Raw genomic sequence first — 26233 nt, 5'->3', positions numbered from 1 at the left:
GTACAAACTGACTCTTACCTAAGCGCTACCTTCATCCATCGAGGCAAACTCACTCCTTGGATCACGCTGCAAGGGAAAAGGTATGAAAGGAGCAAGAGTGAATTAAGACATTTGAACTCTAAAAGAACTATACATTCGGTTTACACACTACTTACCTCAGAGTCATTGTTGTCTGGAACCCTGCCAAATACCTTCGGATCAGTGAAGTAACTGATCTTCTACGCGCCCCTGCACTCCACGCAGGATGGAGAGTTCATCCTTCCAAACAATAAGGTGAGACCTTACGAAGGGGAATAGTGGAAGTTTTCAGGGAAAATAGTGTTAGTGTAACCTCTCTACCACGGGTGGCTAATCCCCTTTCCTGCTTTTAGGAAAATATTCTTGTGGGCCAGGCAGACGAAACTGAGTGAGCAAGTGCAGTCGATCATCACTTCGCTAAGAGTCACACTGGTGGAGACTGCAGCAGTCCAGCTTCGTTCGACGCCCCTGTGGAATCCAGGTGAGCGTAACAGCCAGGCCCTCTTCTGTCCCCCAAACCAGGTCTTCAACTCCCTCTGGATGACATTTATGAAGAGGAAGAAAGGTCTGATTTTGAGGACCTTGGTGAACTTGATGTGGCTCCAGTTTATTCTGGAGACAGTCAATTGGAGGAGTTGAGACAAACCCTTCATGATGCCAGTGGGTTGGACACTTCTCTGGAAGTGGAATTTGGTAAGCCTGGGCCTCATGCTGAGTCTTCATACAGGAGGCTCATGGCTAGGGTCTCGGAGTATCTGGGCTGGTCCAGTCCTCCTGAAGAGTTTGTACAGGATGATCTAATGGACATCCTAGATCAAGGTCCATCCTCTGACCTGGTGTTAGCATTTCATCTCACCTTACAGAAAAGGGTGGCAGGTGCTTGGCAGTCCCAGAATCTCTTCTGGTTGTTAATAAATCTTTGACAAAGAAGTACCGCCCTTCCGTTAGCGACCCCAGCTATTTATCCACTCACCCCACTCCTGAGAGATTGGTGGTTCAGGCGGCTACGGCCACCTCGAGGCAGCCGGCGTACCCTACCATCCCTCCTGATGGGGACAACAAGCACGTAGACTGTTGGGCTCGGAAGGTATTTTTTGCTGGGAGCATGGCATTGAAATTGGCCAATTCCACTTGTGCCTTGGCAAGGTTCTCACACACTCTGTGGAACTGTTTCTTTAGCTACTGAGCTCAAGACTGCAAGGATGCCATGTGCGAATCCCTTCAGTCGGGTTTGGATACAGCCGACAGTGTTAGCCGATCCATGGCTGCGAGCACCCGTATACGGAGATTTGCATGGTTGCGGAAGTCTGGTTTTGCTCCAGATGTGCAGGCCCATCTTCTGAACATGCTCTTTAATGGCGCACATTTGTTTGGCAGCAAGGCTGACGAGAGCCTTGATGTTGCAGACCTCGAAAGCTGCGGCTAAACCTTTAAGCGCATCTGTGCGTCAACCTCTGCCTTTTCGTCCTAGAGGACAGCAGTGGAGGGGAGGTTCTTTTCGTTACTACTCCTCCTTTGGTAGAACGCGAGGGGCCTCCAGTCAAAGGGGCCAGCGAAAAAGTGCCTGTGGTGGTTGGGGAAATCGTGGTGCCAAAGCCGCTCAGGCAGCTGCTGCTTTTCCTTCAGGCACTGCTGCAGCCGCTTCCAAACCGTCATGAGGCCATGTCCCATAGTTCGCCGGTTGGGAGCAGACTGTCTCAGCATCTCGAAGAATGGCGAGCCATTACTTCAGATGCGTGGGTTCTGGGTACCATAGCCCATGGCTACTGCCTTCCTTTCCTTCAGCGGCCTCACGACAATCCACCAGGTAAACTCTTTGAAGCTTCCGGATCCGCTCCTTGCGCAGGAAATCTTGACCCTGCTGGAGAAAGGCGCTAAAGAACTGGTGCCTGTAGCGGAGAGGAACAAGGGATGGTATTCCCTTTATTTTTTTGATTCTGAAGAAAGACTGGGGATTGAGACCCATCATGGACTTGTGTTGGTTGAACAAACTTCTCAGGAAGGACACATTCAAGATGGTTACTCTTTCTCAAGTCCTCCAGGCCCTTCAACTTCAGGATTGGTTGGTGTCTCTGGACCTACAGGATGCCTACTTTCATGTGCCGATTCATCCCAAGTACAGAAAGTACCTGAGGTTTGTGGCTGGCGACTCGCACTTTCAGTTTCGGGTCCTGCCGTTCGGATTGACCTCCGACCGAGGGTCTTCGCCAAGCTAATGTTGGTGGTGGCAGTGTACCTCAGGCGAGGGAGGCGGGGGTTCATATCTACCCCTACCTGGACGACTGGCTGATCCGGGCACGCTCTCCTGAGCAAGCGTTGGATCACCTCAGTCTCACCTGCCGCACCCTCCACAGGCTGGGGTTCTCCCTGAATTTTAAGAAGTCGCATCTGACACCTTCCCAACAGCTCCAGTACATTGGGCTGTGTTAAGACACGTCCTTGGGGGAAGTGCTCGCCTTCCAAGGTGAGGGCTCATCACATTGTGCAGATGGTGAACAAGCTTCAACATGCCCAGAGTGTCCCGTCTTTTGAATTCTTAATGTTTCTCGGCCTCATGGCATCCTGCATTTTTCTGGTGCCAGAGGCCAGGCTTCCGGATGAGATCCCTGCAATGGGTCCTCAAGGTGCAGTGGTTGCAGTTCTCAGGCAAGATATTGGATCTCGTTCAGATTCCACTCTGTCTCCTAGGATCTTCTGTGGTGGCCAATGAAGGGAACCTGATGAGGGGGGGAACCGTTTTGACAACCGTGGCTGGAGGTGACTGTAGTGACGGATGCTTCCCTCACAGGATGGCGCGCTCATGCCAACAACTTGACCACCAGCGGTCGTTGATCTCTGGAGTACAAACTCCACATCGATCTGTTAGAGCCGAGGGCCATCAGGCTAGCCCTGAAGGCTTTTCTGCCGTCTGTACGGGGGAAGTGTGTCCTGATCATGACGGACAACACAGTGGCCATGCATTACCTCAACAAAAAAGGGGGGGGGGGGAGAATCACTCCCGTTGTGCAGAGAGGCAATGCAGCTCTGGTTCTGGGCCATCCAGCAGGGAATTTCGATCTCGGCAGTTCATCTGGCCGGAGATGAAAAAAATGCAGTGCAGACGCTTGGAGCAAGCAGAGCACGATCTCGCATGAGTGGGAGTTGGCTCAGGAAGTCCTACAGGAGATCTTCGTCCTTTGGGGAACCACGCAAGTGGATCTTTTCGCCACCAGTGTCAATCGGAAGTGCGCTAGATTCTGCTCCAGGGAATTTCCTCCAAGAGGAGCCGTAGGAGACGCGTTGGTAGTGGATTGGTCATTCCCACCGCTGTACCTGTTTCCTCCAGTCCCGTCATTCCTCCAGTGTTGCAGAGGTCTGGGTCCCACATGATCCTCGTGCTCTGGATTGGGCCAGGAGAGTGTAGTAGCTGGACCTTCTAGAAATGTCCATCTGCCCTCCACGCTGTCTTCCCTACCGAGAGGATCTGCTCTCGCGAGGGGTGAGGGGGAGGGGAGAAAGGGTGGGGGTTTTTGGGGGGCTATATCGGGTCTAAGTCAGGCTCTCCATCCAGAGGTCAAGACTCTCCACCTTCACGCTTGGTATCTGAAAGATTGAGGTATAAGGATTGGACCTCCCGGATTACGTGATGGAGGTGTTGCTTTCGGCCATGCGGCCTGCAAAAAAATCCCTGTACCATTGGCGTAAATTCTGCGACTGGTGCAGAGGTCACAATGTTGATACTTTTCAGTGCTCCATTTCTATGGCTTTGTCTTTCTTACTTTCTTTGGCACACAGGGGCCTTCAAGTGTGTACCATGAAGGATTACCTGGCGGCGCTGTCTATCTTTAAGCGCTTGTCTGAAGAATGTTCCTACTTTAAGATTCCTTTTGATTTCTTAAAGTACTGACTAATGTGTTCCCGTCGTCCCTTTTTCAGCTGCCGGTTTGGGATTTAAATTTGGTTTTGAAATTCTCATGGGTGCTCTGTTTGAACCTTTGCACTTTTGTCCTTTGAGATTATTGTCCTTCAAGACTGTTCTTGGTTGCGGTTACTTACGCTCGCAGAGTGAGTGAATTGCAGGCACTATCCTCTAAGCAACCCTTTACTGTGTTTCACAAGAACAGGGTTGTACTACTGGTACGTCCCTCCTTTCTACCTAAGGTATCTGAATTTCATTTCGAGTCAGAAGGTGGTGCTTCCATCTTTCTACCCTCCTCATGTTAAGGAAGAGGAGCGACTCCATCGGTTGGATCCTAGGGGAGCTCTGAGCTTTTACATTTCTAGGCTGTCCAGGGTCAGAGTGGACAATCTACTCTTTTTAGGGTATGCTGGACACCGATTGGGCCAAGCTGTTACCAAACAGACCTTGTCTAGGTGGATTATCCTCCCCATTACGGAGTGTTACCGATTGGTGGGTAAGGACCCTCCTGAAGTGTTGCAAGCTCATTCCACTAGGGGCATGGCTACTTCCAGCAGGGGGTTCCTTTTTAGGAAGATTTGTGATGCAGCCGCATGGTCTTCAATCCACACTTTTGTTAAACATTATTCCCTGGATACTATCCATTGTCAGGATATGGCCTTTGGAAAGGCGGTTCTTTATTCCGCAATCTTATTGGGTACTTTAAATTATTTTCCCTCCTCCATTGACTGGTACTGCTTTGGGAGTCTGTCAAAGAAGTGGAATACTTGGAGGACGCAATACATTCTAAGAACAAGTTACTTACCAACTGGTAACGTTCTTTCGACTGGATGTTCATCCAACGTATTCCACATCGCCCTCCCAGCCTGCCCCTCTGGAAAATTTCCTATGCGATTGCAGCTTACGTTTCCCACAAGGCTATGTGCAGTCAAGCAGGCATGAGACTGGTGCCACATGTTCTGAGGGGAAAAAACTTAAATTGAGGCAACGGGCGCCGTGCGTCCTATTCATAACATCCGGTGACGTTGCCCTTGACGGAGGCCTTTGAGGGACATCGACCGGATGTCATCGACGCAGTACGCCCTCTGCTGAAAATGTTTCTGAAGTGCACAGCTGTGGACATTACATGTCAAAGATGTGGAATAAGTTGGAGGAACATCCAGTCGAAAGAATGTTACCAGTTGGTAAGTAACTTGTTCATCCCCCTAATCCTCAGATTATGGGAACTGTATGATGAATGCAGTTCATTATTTTGCCAGTACACTATCGCTATATATAGATCATTCAGAAAATGTTACTTTGTTACTTATACAATTCCACACTGTTCCACCAATCGGCAACAAAGTTTTCATATTTACCGGTTATGACCCTCCGGACATTACTGGCTACATGACATTTGGACACCCCATCTTTCCCTGGATTTCAGCCTTTTCACACATGAGATGGTTACCTCAAATTGGCGAAACATCAATGTGGTTGCTGATGGACCGGACAAAGCTAATTTTAACCGTCCCGTTGCGACGAACAAAACTCAAAGGCCTCAAAACTAGGACCGTTTCCGAGATATTTGCAAAGTACTGCACTGAGCCAGGGTGAGGCGACAGGTGGGGAGGGTACACAGAAGGTCCCTCTATGCTGCAGCACGCCAATTCGCACCTCCCCGTCTGCTCCCGGGTATGTAAGCTAGCTGCATGCACACATTTTCAGTGACAGAGTATGTAAGGCAGCCACATGCACCCATTCGCAGTGCAGTTTACTTCAGAGTGCAAAGCACATCACTCGATAAGCGACTCGGAACACCGACCTACAGGATCATTGATTTTCAACAATTGATAAAAACGCCAACAACTATAGACCCATCACAACCGTTCCTGCTCAAGATCCTCGACAAAGTTGCCTACACACAAATACAACAATACCTGGAAGAAAATCGTATCTTAGGAAAAAGACAATCGGGTTTCCGCCCGGGACATGGGACCGAATCGGCCCTACTAGATCTCAAAATCCAACTAAATGACATTATGGACAAAGGCAAACCAGCACTCCTGCTAGACCTTTGACCTGGTCAATCACGACATTCTAGGCACGCAACTCAAAAATGAAGCATACTTCTTGCCAGAAGCCATCTCCTCAAATCATTCCTCGAGGGTCGACTTATGAAAGTCTTTTCTGACTCTGCGAGCGCTACCCCTAATACGATCTACTGCGGCGTTCCTCAAGGGTCCTGCACTGCCCCCACCTTATACAACATCTTCACCCTCCCACTGTTCAATGATTTGGACCGTCATCACATAGCATACACCAACTATGGTGACGACACACAGGTCCTGCTCCCTCTTACAGGGGGTCTATGAACTAGACGCGGCGGCTTTAACCAAGATCTATACAGCCATCCAAACCTGGATGGCAGCCAACGGCCTCTGCTGAAACGGGGACAAAACAGAGATCCTACTAGTTAGCACCAAAGAAACACTAAAACTCCCATCGCGGTACAAATCCTTTAACATAGATAACTCCACCATCACAGTCTCCACTGCAGGAAAAAACGCTAGGAGTATACCTTGACTCCACTCTTTCCATGACACGACAAGTAAATGCCATAGCCTCCTCTGCTGCACTTACCACTAAGGTAATCAACGCCGTTAAACCCTTCCTATCCACTAAAAACTGCCTGGCCGTAGCCAGAGCCACAGTAGGCACCAAACTGGACTACTGCAATGCTCTATTCTTGGGCACGTCGACACAAAACCTAAAACAAATGCAAGTCACACAGAACAATGCTCTAAGAGCATCCCTAAAAGGGAGCACGTCTCCCAAGCCAGAAAAGAAGCCCACTGGCTACCAATAAAAGAACGTATACTATTCAAATCCATGGCCATCACCCACAGATGCCTCTCTGCCAAGGCTCCGCCCCATCTCTCTGAAAGAATCACCCTCAATACATCCACTGGACCCACTAGGTCACACATGACTAACCGGGCCTACGTACCCACATTCAAAAGAAGCAAAGCCGGAGGGTCTAGCTTTCAACACTTAGCACCCAAAAACTGGAACGCACTCCCCACCGCTTTAAGGAACGAAAATTCTTACCATGCCTTCCGCAGATTACTCAAAACCACATTGTTTAACCTCTCCTCCCCCCCCCTCCTATCCTACTGTATTACCACAACTGTAGGTAAATTAGCACAACTGTATGCAAATATGCAATTATGATCTGCATTGTATCTATATATACACCATGTTTGCCTGTAACAAGTAAGATTGCTTTCAGCGCCACGATGCCCCTGGGCAGATGTGCGCTATGCAAATTAAATTAATTATCATGTCTGTCTACAGAACCCGAGCAGAGTACGCATACATTTTGCTAGTCTGATAAGAGATGAGTGAAAATTAAAAAAATGTCTTTGGTGGCTTGTAAGATGGTGTTTTGATATTGTACTGGAGATACTGCATGGCGTGGACTGAAGAGTTTAGTTCTCTAAATGTAAAGATATTTTTGTTGCAAAATGTGGGAATTGTTATGTAATCTCATGTTTATTTTGAACATATATGGGTGTTTTGTCAAATTTATATGAATACCTCACAGTTTACTTGATGGGTTGACACTGACCATCTATTTTCAGACTCTTGTTGCTGGTTATGTACCATGTTTTAGACCGGTCTGCACATGTTGTAAATAGGCAAATAGATATTTGAAGTGATTTTAACTGAATTGCAACATGATGTCTTGAATAGTACCATTCTCTTTTCCATTTTAGGTCGAAGGACCCTTGCAGTCATCACGAAACTGGACCTCATGGATGCTGGTACAGATGCCATGGACGTGCTCATGGGAAGAGTCATTCCAGTCAAACTTGGTATAATAGGAGTGGTGAACAGGTGTGTTTAAGAGCTATAATAAGGCATAGCAGTGATCAAACAATGCATTTTCTATTTTCTGTGTAGCCAAATCTCAATTTAAAAAGCTCTACTAAACCATGATGTAGAAGCATAATTTCCTAACTTTTACTGTTTTTCTTATTGGTTGATGTTTTAAATCAGACATTTCTTTGGTCTGAATAGTGTTGGCTGATGGCAAGTAGAGGCTGAGAATGTCTTTAAACCAGCCTGATAACATAACAAAGGAACAAAAACGTGTTGAGAGCTTGCAGAAGTTACATGTGAAATAGTTTATCCTGTGATCTTCACGAAAGCATTAGCAGGGTATGTCAAATGTGGAGTGTTTTTGAACTCCTTTATTAATGCATATTGGTGAAAAATGTATCCGTTTCAGGGTTCTTGCCAATATTTTGTGACTTAAAGTAAGTCAACACATCCCATAACACTGCAGGACATAGCACACATTAGAAGTCCTATCATTAAGATTTACAAGCATGTGAGATCAAGTATGTACTGATCAGTCCCGCGTGTGCTGCCCACAATGTACCCTGATCAGCGTAATGTGCAGATCCCCTATCAGACTTATGTAATCTCCCCATCAGATCCAACTGGGAGGAAACGTACCCCTGATCAAACCCATATGTGCATATGCCCTTTGTTCCTGTATGTGCTGAAATCCATATTCCTTTCTGCATCCTTGTTAACGTACAGGGCTTCACCACCGCTTCATGGGATGTACATGTTGGGGTCTCCATCTGCTCCCTTTCTTGAAAATGTACAAGCAATGCGCTAAGCATTTGTCATGCCTCCATCCTGCATGTAAATGTGTGCACCAGAAGTATAGATCACACTGCCGTCTGTCCATCTGGCCTCTCATCCATTTTGTGGATCCCTCCAGAATAGAATATTTGCCACAATGGTTTTGCTAATGCCTTTCCGTTCTCCCTGACGTGCAACCTTTTATTATGGCAAGCGTATTCTTCTGGGCTGCAGGGAGTATTTTCCCAACCATGTCCCTGCCCTTTTAATATTTTCTAGTAATGAGTGGGGCCCTCTTTCCTACCTTTGCTTCGGCTGCTACAGCACGCTTCACCACATACTTACCTCACATAAGAAACTAAGGACAAAGAAAGGCTCTGGTTTAGATATTTCCTTTCACAAGCTAGCAGTCAAAAGCTCTCCATTTAGGGGTCAGTGGTGGGGCCAATGCCGAATGTGGCAAAATGGCAGTTAAGTAGTCTTTGATAGACCAGTCTCTAAACTAATTTATATTTTGTGTATTTATTTGAACATTTTATTATTTGTTTTTATTAGGGATGTCCATTTTGATCAGCAATGACCTACAGTATCACATTTGAGAATGCAGAAGTATTCCCACTAAGGGTGCCTGTACAATAGCCCAAAGATGAGAACAATTGGTGAGCTAGTTTGAGGGTGTAATAAATGGGACATATACCAGGGACAAAACAAACAGAAAAATGTATATAAGAAAATGGGTCACTTACAAAGGTAACCTTAACCTAACTGGACAAGTGCTTCAAAGTAAAGAGACGTACTAATCAAATCTACAAAATTATGTTAAGCATCACTGGAGGCCGTGGTGGGGCCAGGTAGGGAGGATTGGCAAGGGGGGAAAAATGTGATGCCTGCATTTTCTTTTTTAAATGCATGATAAAACCTTTGGAATAATTTCACAAAATAGCATATAAAGGTTGCGTCGTAAAAGTCTAGCAAATGGTGCCCCCAGCTTGTCAAATATACTACAAATGGTCAAGCTGAGTCTATTTTGTGGTGTACATTAGATCAGTCTCGGGTAACCATCTAAAGAGCGCAACAGTATAATTAAGCCTCTAATTTAGACCCGTCTATTAGTACACAATTAAGTAGTTCATGTTGGATACATGAATTTACAATGTTTTATTTTGAAACCTGTTATCATTCTGCTAGAAGAATTGTATACTTTATAAATAATATATATCAACTCGGATATTATCTCATGCCACGTCCACACCCTCTTCTGCTGAAGGAGTGCTTCCAAATATGGCTAAAGGGAAGAATATAACTGGTTCCACCCTCAGAGGTTGATCAGGGATGGTAATCTCTGCCCTTCCATGCCCCCAAGAGGGTAGAGGACTGTGACCAATTTGAGCCTTTTAAAGAGGTTCCTTAGGAAGGACAAATTCAAGTGGTCGTGCTTGCTCAGATCCTTCAGGCCATGGAGCCGCAAGATTATCTGGTGTGGTAGACCTGCAGGACTCATATTTTCACATCGCTGTACGCATTACACTATTTTGTGACAGTTCCGACTCATGAGTTTGTAGTGCTTCAATTCAGTCTAACCAACTGATAACCCTGGTTAGGGCCATGTTGCCCCCCCTTTACAGAGCGAAATTCATTTATTTCCATAGCTCAACAACTGGTTCCTGAAGGTGGGGTTGGAGGAGTGGCTGATCACAAATTTGAAGATGTATACTTATTTACTGGCTGGGCTGCTCTTTGAATTTGAAAGTCTTTCCTGATTGGGCATTAGTCTACATTCTGTTCATTTCCCAGGAGCGGGAACTTTGCACAGTTCACCACAGAGACTAAAACACCAGCTAGGGTCTTCTCAGTTTGTTGGGACTTTTGCAGTGTACATCTTTCCTTTTTAGTTCCCCCAAGGCCAGGTTGAGATACTCCTGTTTCACCAAAACCGTTAACTGAAGCAGACTTGCTGGATGTTGAACGTCTGGTTCGTCAGGATTTTCAGTGGTGGGTTTCACATGCCAGTCTCTTTCATAGACCACTGTTTAGTCAATCATGGGTGCAGGGTACTTTGGTGATCATGCATTTTTGAAAAGTCTACACTGCTACATCACATAAGGAAGAGTCAGTTTAGAATTGATCCAGCTGTACATGGAAGCCGTGTTCCTCTATTTTTGGGCAGTGTGGAATGGGAGTTGGCTGAGGGCTGCCCATTTGACTGTAGTCCGAATGTCTGAACGACTCTCTGGTTGACCTAGGGATTCACAGGAGCAGGAGTTTAACACACACAGGGGATGTTCTCCATTTCAAGATATCCACAGCTTGCTGTGTTTGCTTCTAGAGCCGACAAGAAATGTGCAATGTTTGGCCCTAGTAAGGTCCCTCTTAAGAGGTCTCTCGTATTCTCTGATTCTCTTGGAATTATGAGCTGGCGTATGCATTGCCTCCTTTTCCTCTCATTGCTGCTGCCCTAAGGAATCTGCAATAGTGAAAAGCCAATGATTTTGATTTGTCTTTATTTGGCCAGCAGACCATGGCTTCTGGACCTGCTAGCCCCAGTACTTTGCTCTCCTTGGAAGATCCCTCAGGTGAAAAGATACTGCTGCAAGCCAGCTGCAGAATCCATCCTCCCAATGTTGACCAATTGAACCTCATGCCTGGCACTTGAGAACATCGGAACAGGGATTTCTCTTATATAGCCGTTAAGGGCCTTTTTTCTGCCTTTTGTCAATTAACCAGGTCTATCTTTTCAGATTAATCTTTTTTTGAATGTATTGTGTCCTCCCACATAGATATCTTCATGCCAAGCGTTTGCTTGCTTCGTAAAATGTATTTCGGCAGAGGGCGCTGTGGGTTGATGAGGTTGACTCGATGTAATGTCAACCTTCAGAGAAAGGTTGACATGTGATGACTTAGACCTCTGTCACGAAGTCTAAGTCATCACAGGTATATATAACATCCACAGAGACCATAAGCTTCAGTCGGGGCTGCCACGATAGCTTACGCTTCGAAGATTACGGCACACTTTCGGTTTCCTCAAACTGCGACATCGAGAAAATGACCTTGTCATCTGCTTCATCAACCCCAAAGACTGGGTTTAAGAAGTGTCATGACTGCGGCACCAAGATGTCCATTACACGATGCCCATTGAGAAGGCAACGTGTTTGTCTTGGAAGTAAGACAAAGCTGCACACAACAGGTTTGAATCCTGATTCCCGTGCTTCGAAACCAATCTTTGGTATTAAGCGTGTTATAAAGGAACAATTCTAATTACAGGGTCTGTCTGGAGTGTCTTGGTGTTAAGCACAGGACAGCTGATTGGGCCATGCCAGTCCATGACAGGTAAGCCATTGAAGGAGCAGAAGGGGAAGTTAGCAGTGGGTAAGCCCCCTACGAAATCCCCTTCAACACCATCGGGAAGGCATTAGTCAGACAAGTCGAGATTCTAGACTCCACGGAGGAGGAAGTCCAAGAAACCCACTTGTTCCAGAAACGGTTCACACCTCTCCTCATCTTAATCGAGAAAGATGAAGAAAAGGTACCATAGGTCTCCTTCCATTCCTCTGATTCCTCGCCGGAAAGGAAAATAGCATTCCCAAGTAAGTCGGCGACTCCAGCCGAATGGGAGGTATTCAGGCAGAAAATGCTCAAGCTCTTCCAGATGGCGGCTCCGGCCCCTTCAAAGAAGACAGTCTTGTTCCTGTTGTGCCATCAAAAGCCAACAAGGAGGAGTCGAAGGCCAAATCCTGGGTGCCCTCGACACAAGCCATTGATCTCCCGAGAACTGTTGAGGTCCCGACTTGATGATGGGACCAGTCCTCGTCCTTCGACGATTCATTCGTCGGAGATAGAGTCTCTCGAGGACTCCAGCTATGCTGATGGCATCGAATACTGTGTTGCCAAAACCTTCAAAGTCATAGATGCCGTCTGCTTCGACATCCTCTAAGCCGTTTGCGTCGAAACCTTCGATTCCATCTAATGAAATGGGTAAGTCCTATAAACCTTTTCCTATAAAGGATTTCTTGAAGTCCTTGTCCTCCATTTATGAGGAACATGAACCATCCGACCAATATACGCCACCTTTGGGGCTAAAGTTTGGAATACCTAATGTTCCTGAGGCCCTCATTTTGGAGGAATCCAGAATAAAGGACCCCTATGAAAATATACAGTCAGCAAGTGGAATAGATACATTGCCAGAGCTGGAATGTGGCAAACCAGATCCAGCAGAGCATGCAGATGCTTTGTGTAGACTGTTTAATGTCTCAGGGGATTGAATTCTTGGGATGGGGCAGGCCAGCTCCTCCATTTGAACAGGACAACCTTACTGATCTTTTGGATAAGGGACCACAAAAGATTCCTGTATTGTCGTTTCACATTGCCCTACAGAAGAGGGTTAACTCAAATTGGGAGGCACCGGATACAAAATCGGCTGTCAACCAGAACCTTAGCAAAAAATGCAGACCTTCAAGCAGTGATCTAGACACCTGACACCGGAAGGCTTGGCAGTCCAGGCAACAACTTCCATGTCCAAGCCAGCGGCATACCCCACCATACTGCCAGATAGGGACGATAAGTGTTTTGACGCAATGGCGAAAAACAGTGTTTTCAGCCAGAAGCATGGCGCTAAAATCAGCCAATTCCACTTGCGCTCTTACGAAGTTCTCGTTCACCTTGTGGGACTATCTCCATGGCGGCTCATCACATTCCTGTAGGAGAAGAGAGACTGCTTCCTGAACATTGTGAGAGGCGGAAAGGAAGTGATGTACGAGTCTCTCCAGTCAGGTTTGGACTCTGCAGACAGCGTCGACAGAGCCATGGCAACGAGCACAGTGATACGCAGGTGTGCATGGTTGAAGTCACACGCCAGTGGACCAGCTTGAAGGGGTTGGCCTTTTCATTCTCATTTGGTAGAGAACTGGCCAGTCAAAGGGGCCAAAGAAAATTCCCTTATGGTGGACGGGCAAGAGGTGCCAAGTCTGCCTAAGCAACTGCTATTTTACCCTCATCTGCTGCTTCAGCTGCCTCAAAACCTCTGAGGCCTTAACCCAAAAAACCCTGGTGGGAGGCAGACTCTCAGCATATGAAAGAATTTGGATGGGAGGTGGGCATTACTTCATATGCGTGGGCTTTGGAAACAGTAGCCCAGTTATTGCCTCCCCTTTTTAAGGAAGGCCTCCAGATCATCCACGGGGTGGCACTCGTTCAAAGTTCCGGATCGTTCCTTTTGCAGGAAATTTTCAGCCTGCTAGAGAAAGGTGCTATAGAACCAGCACCATTGACGGAGAGGCACAAAGGGTGGTACTCGCCCTATTTCCTAATCCCCAAGAACGATGGAGGGTTGAGGCCCTATTTCCTAATCCCCAAGAACGATGGAGGGTTGAGACCCATATTGGACTTCAGCTGCTTGAACAAGTTCCGCAGCAAGGACAAGTTTAAGATGGTCACCATTTCTCTGATCCTTTGTCCTCCAGCTTCAGGATTGGATGGCGTCATTGGACCTTCACAATGCTTACTTTCATGTGCCTATCCATCGCAAGCACGGAAAGTACCTGAGGTTTGCTGTTGGTGGTTCTCATTCTCAGTTTTGCGTTCTGCCATTCGGACTGACCTCCGCCGGAGGGTTTTCACCAATTTGATGGCGCTGGTGGCATTGAGTTTTAAGAGGATGGAATTCATGACTACCCCTACCTGGATGATTGGCTGATCAGGGCCTGTCCCCTGACCCTCCACCTCCCCCCGAACAGGCCCTGGAACATCTCAGAATAACCTGCCACTCTCTCCACAGACTGGTTTCTGCCTCAATTTCAAGAAGTCCCACATGATACCTTCTCAAAGGCTCCAGTTCATTGGAGCAGTCCTGGATGCATCCTTGGGGAAGGGGGGGAACTTTGAGGGGGGATGGAGTGGGTGTAAGCTTCGCCACATGAGGTGAGGGCTCAACACATTCTGCATATGGTAACCAAATTCCAGAGTGTCCAACATCTTCCGGCCTTTGACATTTTGAGGTTGCTCAGCCTCATGGCATCCTGCATGTTCCTGGTGCCAGAGGCTTGCCTGATAATGAGATCTCTCCAATGGCCCCTCAGAACCCAGAGGTGTCAGTTCTCTGGCAAGATGTCAGATCTACCTTAGGCTCCGAGCAGGGTTGCACAGGATCTCCTCTGGTGGACCTGAGAGGACAACGTTCTGAATGGAGAACCTTTTTGGCAACCATGGCCGGAGATAACAGTAGTTGCTAATGCCTCACTCACTGGGTGGGGGAGCCCACACCAACGATCTGACAGTCACCAGTTGTTGTTCTCAGTCAGAATCCAAACTACACAGCAACCTTTTGGAGCTGAGGGCGATCAGACTAGCGCTGAAGGCCTTTCTGTCCTTTGTACGTGGAAAGAATATCCTGATAATGACTGACAACACAGTGGCCATGTACTACCTCAACAAAAGGAGGTGTAGGATCACTACCAATGTGCAGAGGGCAAATGCCGCTCTGGTTCTGGGCAATTCAAGAAGTAATATCACTATCAGCAGTTCATCTAGCTGGAGCCAACACGCCAGTGGATGCTGTGAGCAGGTAGTGCACTTTCCCACGAGTGGGAACTAGCTCAAAGTCCTTCAAGTGATCTACACCCTTTGGGGAACCGCTCAAGTAGATCTGTTTGCAACCAGTGTCAACCAGAAGTGTGAGCTGTTCTGTTCTACATTGTAGAAGTTTGTGGGGATTTGCTTTTGGTTCAACCTCTTACATCAGCGATCCTAGTTTACATCCGATTAGGATATGTGTGGTGGTTTGGGAGGGGCCAATCCCCCCCCCCCTCCCTGGTTAAATCCTGAAGTCAGTAAACCACACTTTTTCTGCACCACCCAAAATAAAGAGCGAATTCCAGACGAAATTACACTATGATTGCTGACAGAATATTTTTTATTATTTTTGCCTCTGGTTTGTTTACACGTGTTTCAGCCTCTAGGGCCTTTCTCAAAACAACTTTCTGGGCAAATGTAATAACAAATTAGGTTCAAGTCAGTCTTGTCTGTCACGGGATAATCCCTGTCTAGGTTACGAATCTCATCTCTCGCGTCAGCACTGTTACTGCTGTAACACGTAAACACGTGTAAACCAACCAGGGGCAAAAATAATAAAAAATATTCTGTCAGCAATCATAGTGAAATTTCGTCTGGAATTCGCTCTTTATTTTGGGTGGCACAGAAAGTGTGGTTTACTGACTTCTGTTCTACAGAATTTCCCCCAAGAGGTGGTCTAGAAGACGCGTTTGTGGTGGACTGGGAGTTTCCACTCCTGTATGCATTTCCTCCAGTCCCCATCATTCCTCAGGTAATCGGGAGGTTGAGAAAATTCGGGAAATCCATGATCAGAATTGCTCCAGATTGGGCCAGGAGGATGTGATGCCCGGACCTTCTGGACATGTCCATCTGCCCTCCAATGTGTCTGATAAAGAGAGGACCTTCTCTCATGAGAGGAGGTTCGGGTACTCCATCCAGAGGTCAAGACACTAAACCTTCATGCATGGTTTCTGAGAGGTTGAGATATAAGGGTTGGGATCTCCGAGATGATGTGATGGAGATTTTGCTTTCGGCCAGAAGGCCAGAAACAAATTTCTTGTACTGCTGCCGTTGGAACAAATTGTGCAGCTGGTGCAAGGAAAATAATGTGGATCCTTTTCAGTGTGATACACCTAAGCTGTTTTCTTTCTTGTTACAGATGGCAAATCTGGTGCTCCAGATTGGAACCATCAAAGGATATTTGGCAGCGCTTTCGGTGTTTAAGCGCATGTCAGAAATTTCATATTTCAAAATGCCACTGATTATCCAATTTCCAAAGGGGCGCACAAATGTGTTCCCTCCTACCCCCTTTTAAGGTTAGTTTGGTATTAAAACCTTGTGCTAAAATGTCTTGTGAGCGCTCCATTTGAGCAGCTTCACTCATGTCCATTGAGACTGCTGACTTTTAAGACCATCTTATTAGTCGATTTGACATCAGCCCGCAGGCTGAGAGTTACAGGCCATATCCAGTAAACAACCATTTAAAACTTTTTATAAGGACAAAGTCGTTTAAGGGTCAAGCCTACAGTTCTTACAAATATTGTATCGGATGTTTACGTCTCTCAGAAGATTTTTTTGCCAACATTTTTTCCGCCTCCAGAACCTGGCAAGGCGGATGAAAGGCTACTTGGGTCATCTTGTCTTATTTTAGCCATACAGGATATGTAAAAACTAACTTTGTGGTTTACACCGGACACAAATTGGGTCTGGCAGTCACAAAGCAAACATTTTCCAGATGGATAATCCTAGGCAATACAGAGTTCTACACACTTGCAGGAAAGGATCCCCCAGAAGTGCTGAAGGCTCACCCCAACAAGGGGCATTGCTACGTTATCTGCTTTTTAAAGAGGGGTGCCGATAAATGACACTCATGACCATTCATACCTTCTCAAAACGCTACTGCCTGTATTCCTCTTCAGGCCAGGAAGGAACATTTGGAAAGGTAGTTTTGCATTCTCTCCATGACAAAACTTGAGAATGAGATTCATGATTTGAAAATTCTTGCAACCTTCTCCAAACCTTACACTGCTTTGGGTGTCTATCTAAAGGTGAGGAATACATGAGAAGACGCAATCCGTTCGAAGAACAAGTGACTTATCCCTGGTAAGGTTATTTCGACTGCAAGTTCCACCCACTTGTTCACCTGGTTGGTGTCACGTTATGTGTGTCTACCCAAGTTTTCGTTGTTACTATTAATATTATTAGGCTATTTATTGAGCGCAGACCTTGCTTCAGGAAGCAACTGAGCAGTCTACAATCGTAGGAGAAAGAACATGGTAAGGGAAGCAGAGAAACAAGATAGTGAGGCGTTAAAAGCAAGGGAGGAGGAGGGCTGGCGATTTGTCAGCAGGGTATCTAGACTCAACTAGTAGAGAAAATTGTGGGGATCTGATCACACTCTGGTAGAGTGGGGGAGTGGAGGGTGTGTGGACCAAAGTCTGAAGGAGTTGATATTATTAAAAGACTATTTGGCATCCATTTCTGTTTTTTCATTTTTTTATTAAGCGGACCTGAAAGAGGGTTCATTGTCCACCCCTACCATGATTATTTCTCAAGGGGCTGGTAGTCTCTTTTCCTTCTTAATTGTTTGGTCCCATCATGAATCTCCAAACTATTTCCTAACTTTTTGTTGGCAGCTCCCTTTCAGTCTCTACCTTCATTTCGAACAGCTTCTTAATCGAAAATAGATTTTCAGCGGTCATTCCATAGGCCAGGCAAATTCTTGAGCTTCTGACTGTTCCTTCTGTTTATTTGATTTTTGAAATGTGTAGTTTCAGTCCTTCATTCTTCAATAAGGTGGCACCAGATTTTCATTTTAAGTAAGATTCGTTTGCCAATTATTTTCCTTTCTCATTGCTAAGAACTTCCCACTGGGCGGGTTTTGAGAGGCCACTTTAATTGATGAACAGGCTAATTAATGCCTAGGTCTAGTAAACTCTATATAGGTAGTGTAGCCAAGCAGTAAGGCTTAGACTTCAGGAGATCTGAGGGTGTGTAGCTGGCCAGTGAGATGCACACGGCGCATTCAAATTAATCAAATTATAATGTAAAAACATACTATCTTTATTAGGCCTTAATACAATATAGACACACAAAATCACAGTTAAGTAACTGCAAGACCATCTTATTAGTCGATTTGACATCAGCAAAACCTTATGATCATTTTAATAGCACCTTATATAGCATTGGTATGATCTCAAAGCGCTGTGGGTTAAACGCCGTCGGGGACATGTATACAGTTTTTGATATCTGGAGATCACCTAAACTTTACCCTGAAAACAGTTGAAGCGGTGTAACAATGAAACAGACTATCGACGAATGGAAACAAATACCCTGCTTTGTAAAGTAAGGCCCGAACACTTTAGAAGTCTATCCTTGATAAGGTAAGGAGGCTTAGTGCCTCAAAGAGGCAAAAGGTCCCACTTGTTGCAGGAAGCTGCAAGTCTTTAAAATTGGCGAAAAAGTATTGGCAAAACCAACAAGTAGGTAAATGTACTACTGTGGAAGAAACCAAACATGACCAGGCCAGACAGGTAGGGTGTGGACTTTAGACCCAGAAAACCTATGGTGGAAGGTGGCTGTCTGCAACCCCCCTGCCTTTCTTGGATTCAGAGAAAACACCACTGCACTGAGTTGCTCAGGTTTCCATGGCCCACTTACTTCAGTTGACATTCTACTCGCAGCATGTCCAGGGGCCGCAGGTGCAGTGGTATTTTTCAGGTTTGGAATTTGGTCCGGCTAGGTGATGGTTCTGCGTTTCAATGACACGGCAGCAACGAGGAACACACCAATCAAAAGGCGGTAAGCAAAGCTTGTGGCAATGAGGTAGGCTCTGCTCCAGGAAGGCCACTCTTCATGATGGGCGGGCAACCGCTGCAGGACGGGTTTTGGGCCACAAGCTGTCAATCTGTGAATGTAGCTGTCAGCCCACATGATGTTCCGGGACGCTTCTGAAGTTTTCTGAAAGCAGGATCCTCGGGCATGGATCCAGACTGGTTTATCACACTAGCCCAAGGGTTGAAGCACTGGCTAGCATCTTTTGGAGATAGATGCGGAGAGAGAGAGAGAGAGTGTGACGGGACTTCATGTGGGCCTTGGCGGGAGGCAATGCAGATGTCTTCAATGGCTATCCTTGGGTCTTCAGTGGGCTGCAACTCTTTATAGCGTTCTTGATTCCAAATGAAGACTAGAAGAATGGCTGTAGGACTCCTTGTATCCTAAATTCGAGCTGGGGTTGCCCTCAGCCAACCAATGGCAAGGATTTGCACCATTCAAACTGGCATCGGCTATCCAATCATGGACTGCCTCTTGCCCCCATCTGCGCAGCAATAGACCTACCTGGAGCTGGCGTGCGGATTAGGACTAGTCCCAGCCCCCACATCCGGCCAGATGCTCACTCCGCTGCTTTGCCCAGGAATTCGATGTTTTGTATATTGCATTTCCTGACCTTGGCAGACTGCAAGAAGGCTTAGGGACAAGATGGCCAGAACTGCAAAAATCACGTGGCACTGCCACTTTAGGTATATGGTACTCCAAATGGAATTATGCGGTTAAATGCAATAGTGTAAGTGGCTAAAACTAAAAACACAAATAAGAAAATGTAATTATCTGCTGCCATCAGCCCATCTTGAACACATCAAGAAAATAACAGAAATGTTAATGTAAGAAAAAGGATACAAAATAACTCTGCAATGCTTAATTGTAAGGGGATGTGCGCTACATTTTAAAACAAGGAATCTTGCAAAGGAGGAGAGGGACTCACTGCACTGAGCCTTATGAACTGACAGTTTCCCCAAAGAGGTGAGCAGAGCAAGGAAAGTAAATAGCAAAAGGTTGGGGTGGAGAGTTCCATTGATTTCAATGGAGGGGAAGGCTGCAGAAAGAATCTTTCGAGGGGATTGGGTCCTCCGACGTATTCGGAGCTGTGCTGCGGACATTACCTGTCATAGATATGGAATACGTCGTCAGACCATCCCATCGAAAGAACGTTACCAGGTAAGAAAGTAACTTGTTCTTCCCAACTCATTCTTTAAAGATGGAGTAGGATTTTAACCCTTGCATCATTGGTTTTTTTTGCAAGACAATTAGTTGTTCATTAGCGTTGCCAATCCCAAGAAGGAGGAAGTCTGTGCTAAAACAGCCCATTCAAGATGGGTCACACTGTGTATCAACACATGCTTTGAACTCCTAAAATAACCTTTCTCCTTCCTTTCATACTAATGGGATGCCCTCTTCTGCAAGGTGACAAGACCAGAGCTTAATGTTCAGTAGGAAACAGTAAAAAAGCAATACAAGATGCATTCATGGACCCCCCTGCATGAAACTTCTATACCATCAGTCAGGCCTTCACTCTGCGTGGATGAGACTGGAGCCCTGAGCATTAGCTGCATATCATTGCGCAGTTTTTTGATTTTGAAGGGACCTCCATCACTTAGGACCTATGTCTCTGAATTCAGGAGTTACACATCTTCCGGTAGGCCTTTATTCCTTCTTTTTGCGCAATCAAGCAAGTGCGCTGTCTTTTTAGTGACTGGTATTCTGGTCAGGCTTTACAGGGGCCACTGAAGGGGTGGGGGGGAATACGACCCCAGAAGCTGTTGAGGAACTTCATGGACTTCATGAACACGTGTTCATCAAGTTTGCTTTTTCTAAGGCACTCCAGCTGTAGGGGCGCATTCCCACTATGTTTAAAGGTCTTGACAGGGGGCTTACTGAGCTTTTTCTTTTGTCGCGAGATGACCTTCAATCTGGTTTGCCATGATGTGAATTTAAGGCCTACCCAAGTGATGCAGACTAACTGTCCCGTCAGCGACCTGACATTGGTCTTTTGCAAAAGGGACCTGCTCAGGTCTGGACGATTTCCATTGTATACCCTTTCAGCAATCCAGTTTCCAGCCAGACCTTGTCCACTTAAAGGGGCCCATATAAACCCTCAATTTTCTCTTCAGTCACTTGGTGGGGGCTGATGGAGCATAGGAATGTTGGAAGCGGCTTCAGTGCTTATAGCTTTTGTTGCGGGTTGACACAATGATACGCCCAACACCCTTTGAACGTCCCAAGGCCCTTTCCGCTCCAGCTTTCAGGCCTCAGACCCCCACTATTCCTAAGCTACGTGTCGTAGCACTACAGAGCTCCCTCAGTGGGTGAGGTGTGGTGACTGCTGTGTCGACGTGGCCTTGGCAACAAGTGGAGGCAAGCAGGTTTTTGCACGGGTCTGAATGTTCCCGTGCCCCCCTGCTCCCATGTAACAAAAGCTTGAGGTCTTGTATCCAGAGGCAATCCTTAACACATTGCCAGACGCATTGCAGATGTGCTGCCAAATGAAATATTTAATTGCTTAATCTGGAATTACGGTTCACAGACTCGCAGATCAATAGATGGAGGTTGGAGGCTATAGGCTATTGCTCCCATACTGGGATTTCTATGCGAGTCCACTGGCTATAGTTTTTTTTTTTTAACTTTCTTTATTGGCATTTTGTATTGACCACATCAACCATCAACCAACATTCCCCCATCCCCCTTCCCAGTGCCTTCACACAGATGCCAGATTGTTCCACAGCAAGGCGATTAATGGTTAAGTTACATGCCTAATATAGGAGACATTAATGAAGAGCTATATGTAATATCAGCGACCAGTCCAAGGATTTTCCACTGGCGGGTCCAGACAATGATCAACATGGCCTCCGCTCAGCTTCACATGTTGCTATGCTCTTAGGACTTCTGCCTCATTTACCACTAGATGACGGGTGGGCTTAGCTTTATGGCGAGAGTGGGCGCAGGGGGCCCCGCGGGGAACAAGGTGCAGAATCCTCTCCGCTTGGTTGTTTGAGGAGATATGCTGTGTAAGCGCACCACATCTGCCTGTCCCCCCAGCTGTTCCTCTGCATTGCGCCCCATCTAGTCTCCATACCATTGCAATACAGAATTTACTCAGACCATTGGGTTACTGTCGGGGCACGCTTCTTACCCCACCTCATAGCTACTCTGCATTTGGCCAGGATTAACAGGAGGCTTATCAACTTCCGAGTGCATTTAAATACCTGTTTAGTGTACCCCAACAGGGCCATTATAGGGTTGGTTCAAACCGCTGCCCCGCTATTTCTCCAATCACTTCAAACACATGCCCCCAGAATTCTCTGAGCTCCTCGCACATTTCCAGGCTACATGGAGAAATCCTGCAGCCTCCCACCCACACCTAATACAGACCCCTGACCTTAGAGGGAAGTACTACTTCAGCTGAGCCGTTGAGTAGTTATATTGATGTAAAAACTTAAAATGGATGAGATTAAAATTGGTATTGATCGCACCCTTCCTAATCATCTCACAGCAATATTCCCATGTGGCCCCTGATAGCTACCTGCCCAATACCTTTTCCCACTCCTCCCGCGGGGACGCCGTGACTGGTGGTCTGTTTTGCAAAGCCTTCCCATACAGCTCAGAGACTACCCTCCGCCATAGGTACCCCCTATCGCTTTGTCCAGTATTTCAGCCGACTGGGGTGACTCAGGGAAGGTCGGAGAAAAGCCACTGCAGCGCCATCCACAGTCTACAATACAGAAATACATCCAGCACCAATGGGGCCCCTTTCCTCCTCAGTGGAGCAGTAGAAACGAACCTCCCATCTGGGAACAAGTCCCCAAATGTAGTTACTCCCAATCGCTTCATCAGAGCTACATAGCCCGCTTCACTAGTCATGGGAATTTCCGGTATGAATATAATCGGGAGCTCTGGCGAGTAAAGTATGATACCCTTAGGTGTACGTTCCAAGCGGGCCCAAGCCCTACACGTCAGCTCTACCATGTTCCGGGGTAGGTCCGAGGACTGACTGAAGCAGTGAGGATGACCAACCTTAACAACGCTGGGGAAGTGATTGACCTCTCTATTTCCACATGCCTCCGTTTGGCCGCCAGCCCATACCCATACCGGAGGAAACTAGCCTGCGCCAAGGTGTAATACAACTCAAAATCTGGCAGGGTCAAACCCCCCCTCCCGAATGGGCGCATCATTTTATCCCAGGACACCCAAGCTCGCTTACTATCCCAGATGAATTTCGTCACCGACGAACGGAAGTCCTGGAAATACTTCTTGGGCACTTTTTATAGGTGCATTTGAGAAACACACAAAGAAATCTGGGAAGAATAGACATCTTGATCACTGAGATCCTAACGAACAAATTGAGTGGAAGTGAATTCCACCTCTGCATCGCCAGCTTGGCCGACTCCAGTGCCACCCGTAGTTGCTATGATATACCACCTCCTCATCCCTGGCTATTGTGATTCCCAAGTAGCAAGTACTGATCAGGTCCCATTGAAACCCCCAGCCAGCCTGAAACCGACCCAACCCGTCCGTCAACGAGAATATAACCGATTTGCTGGTATTCCCCTTTAGCCCAGATATCTCCACGAATTGTTGAACGTCTAGCATGACCGGGCCAAGATTAACCTCTGGATGACGAATTAACAATACCTGATCATCCACATATAGTGAAATCGCCACTTTGTCGGCGTGCAATTGAACTCCCTGGTGTATGTGTAACTCTCTAACCCTTTCAGCCCACGGCTCTATCGCTAGGGCAAATGGCAGAGGGGAAAGGGGACACCCCTGATGTGTCCCTCACTCAAACGGGATTAGCTCAGTTGTCTGACCATTCACCTGCACTGTGACCACCAGATTTTTATATAATGGTGACACCAAGGAGATGAAGAACCACCTAGCCCGAATCTGCACAAAACCGTAAACAAGAACGGTCACTCGACGGAATCAAATGCCTTCGTGGCATCCAATAGAACTACCGCCACTGGGTCGTCTCTCGGTAAGGCGGACATTAGCCCAAACATCCTCCTCAGTCCAAACGATGTCGATCGACCAGGGATGAACCCTGCCTGATCAGCCCTGAATAAAGTCAGCATCAGCGGTGCCAGTCTCGCCGCTGGAATTTTAGCTAAGGTTTTGTTATCAAGCTTGATGAGAGATATCGGGCGATACGAGAAACAATTCTACCCCCCCCCCCCCGGGCTTCCCTGGCTTCAGCAACACGACGACTACAGCCTCTCTAAAGGAATCTGGCAAACGACCCACGGATACCGCTTCCTGTTAGACTTGCAATAGGTAAGGCGCCAGTTTGTCAACACAACATTTATAGAATTCCGCTGTGAAGCAGTCTGGGCCTGGGGATTTCCCACCTGGCAGCGACTTGATGGCCCCTACCACTTCCTCCAGTTTCACCGGCCTATTCAACCACTCTTTGCCCCTCTGAGCACCAGTACAGTCCCACCTGGTCAAGATAAGCATCAATATCTGCCTGTACGGCTTGCAGAATACAGATGACTATAGAATTGTTGAAATTCGCGGCCTATCGCCTCGTCTTCGAAGTGATCCGTCCCCCTCTCATCCGTTATTACCGCCACTACCCCCTTGACCACCCATCTGAGTGGCTCTGGTGAGCGACCTTCCTGGAGCCTGGCCTTAACCATATTTCCAGGGGGCCGACCTGTCCCACTCATACTTCACCTTCCGTTGGGCCAGGGCATGGAACTCCTGAAGGTTCCGCATTGTCTCATTGCTGGGCCCTAGATGGGGTAGGAGCGGCCTCTTGCAAAGCATGTATTGCCTCCTCCTTATCAGCCAAATCTCTGCGTATACGCCTTAAGATGATTCCCAACTCTTTGGCTATGCACTCCCCTCTTATCACATATTTAAACCCTTCCCACAGGGTGCCCACCAAGGATACCGATCCCTCATTTGTTTCAAAGTATTTGTCTATGGCCTCCGATAACTCCTCCCTAAAGAGTACATCTGTGAGCTCATCGCTCCTGAACCTCCACGGAGGCCTCGTCCCTGTCCTCCCCCTCAGCCGGATAGTTAACAGGATGGGAGCGTGATCTGAAAGAGTGCGGGCCAGAATATCCACCCCTGTGGTCTGACCCATGAACCCTTCGGACACCAAAAAGTAATCCAGTCGTGCCGCCGAATTATGTAGAGCTGAGTAATGTGTGAATTGATTAGCCAGCGAATTTCTCACCCTCCACACGTCTGTGATTCCCCACAACACAAGCCTGCCCTGGATCTTGACAGTACTCCTACTGTTCGAGCGTGGGGCCCTCCCCACCCGATCCCGAGCCGGTTCTAACACTGCATTAAAATCCCCTGCCCACAAGATTTCTCCCTCAGGAATACCCCCCAGTTGTCTCTCGATCCACTCTAGAGATTGTCGTATCTCAATTGGGGCCATAATAACTAATCGGTGTATACATCCTCCCCTGAATAATCCCCTGCACTACCAGTGCCTTGCCCTCCTGGTCTTTCAGGACCTTAGTCTGTCGAAACCCCACAAGCTATGCACCAAGATACACACCCCTCTGGAATATGAAGAATATGAGAAGTACCTATGACACCCCCAGCTTTTGCGGAATTTACCTTCTGAATCCGCCGTTAAGTGAGTCTCCTGGAGAAAGGCCACCCCTACTTGGTGCCGCCTCAAGTATTGTAAGATTTTCGGGCATTTAGGTGGGTTGTTAAGGCCTCTAACATTCCAGGCCATAAGTTTAAGTGTCGCCATTAGTGAATAACTCTATCTGTTACCCATTCGCCTCTTATTACCTCGCACAATTGCATCATCTGCGTCTCTACTTCCCTGCCCCCCCACCACTACCAAAAACCCCCCAACTTGTTGGTGCTTCGTCCATCCCCCCCAATCCCTATTCCTCCCTACCCCCATCCCAACACCCCCCACCCACGCCGGATGCCCCAACTGTCCGGCTCCCCCCTTGAACATGACATTGCCATAACTAGCTTTTGCGCCGGGGACGACTGCAAGCCTGATCCTCCAGCACGCCTCTCTGGGTATTCGACTCCTGCTCAGGCTATGAAGCTCGGATACAATGATAGACTTCCTGTCCGGAGACTAAGTGCGTTCAGACTTCATGACAGGCATTGTTACCCCGCTGCTTCGAGATCCCCTGGTAGCATATCCAAAAAAGATGCGGCCGCCTCCGGGGTCTGGAAAAAGTGACCTCCCATCATGTTCAACTCTGACCTGGCCGGAATTGCGTTTTTCATATTTCTGTGCTGCATCTGCTTCTTCACATCCAGGAACGTTCTCCTAGTCGCTTGCATCTTATCCGAGAAATCAGGGAA

The 26233-nt window shown here is 47.2% G+C and overlaps 1 protein-coding gene across 4 annotated transcripts in view; it reads left to right on the top strand.

The window, feature by feature from the left end:
• The window catches only part of DNM1L (dynamin 1 like), a 1039542-nt gene that overhangs the window by 277153 nt on the left and 736156 nt on the right, over positions 1–26233 (top strand). For all 4 annotated transcript variants that reach the window (XM_069628197.1, XM_069628195.1, XM_069628196.1 and 1 more), the window contains one exon: positions 7675–7795. In XM_069628197.1, the coding sequence (XP_069484298.1) occupies positions 7675–7795 (121 nt within the window). The remainder of the gene's footprint in view (positions 1–7674; positions 7796–26233) is intronic.

Source organism: Ambystoma mexicanum, chromosome 12, assembly GCF_040938575.1.
Source record: "Ambystoma mexicanum isolate Mex_15411 chromosome 12, UKY_AmexF1_1, whole genome shotgun sequence".
NCBI lineage: Eukaryota > Metazoa > Chordata > Amphibia > Caudata > Ambystomatidae > Ambystoma > Ambystoma mexicanum.
Note: the sequence above shows the minus strand (reverse complement) of the source record. Positions and strands in the feature narration are given on the sequence as shown.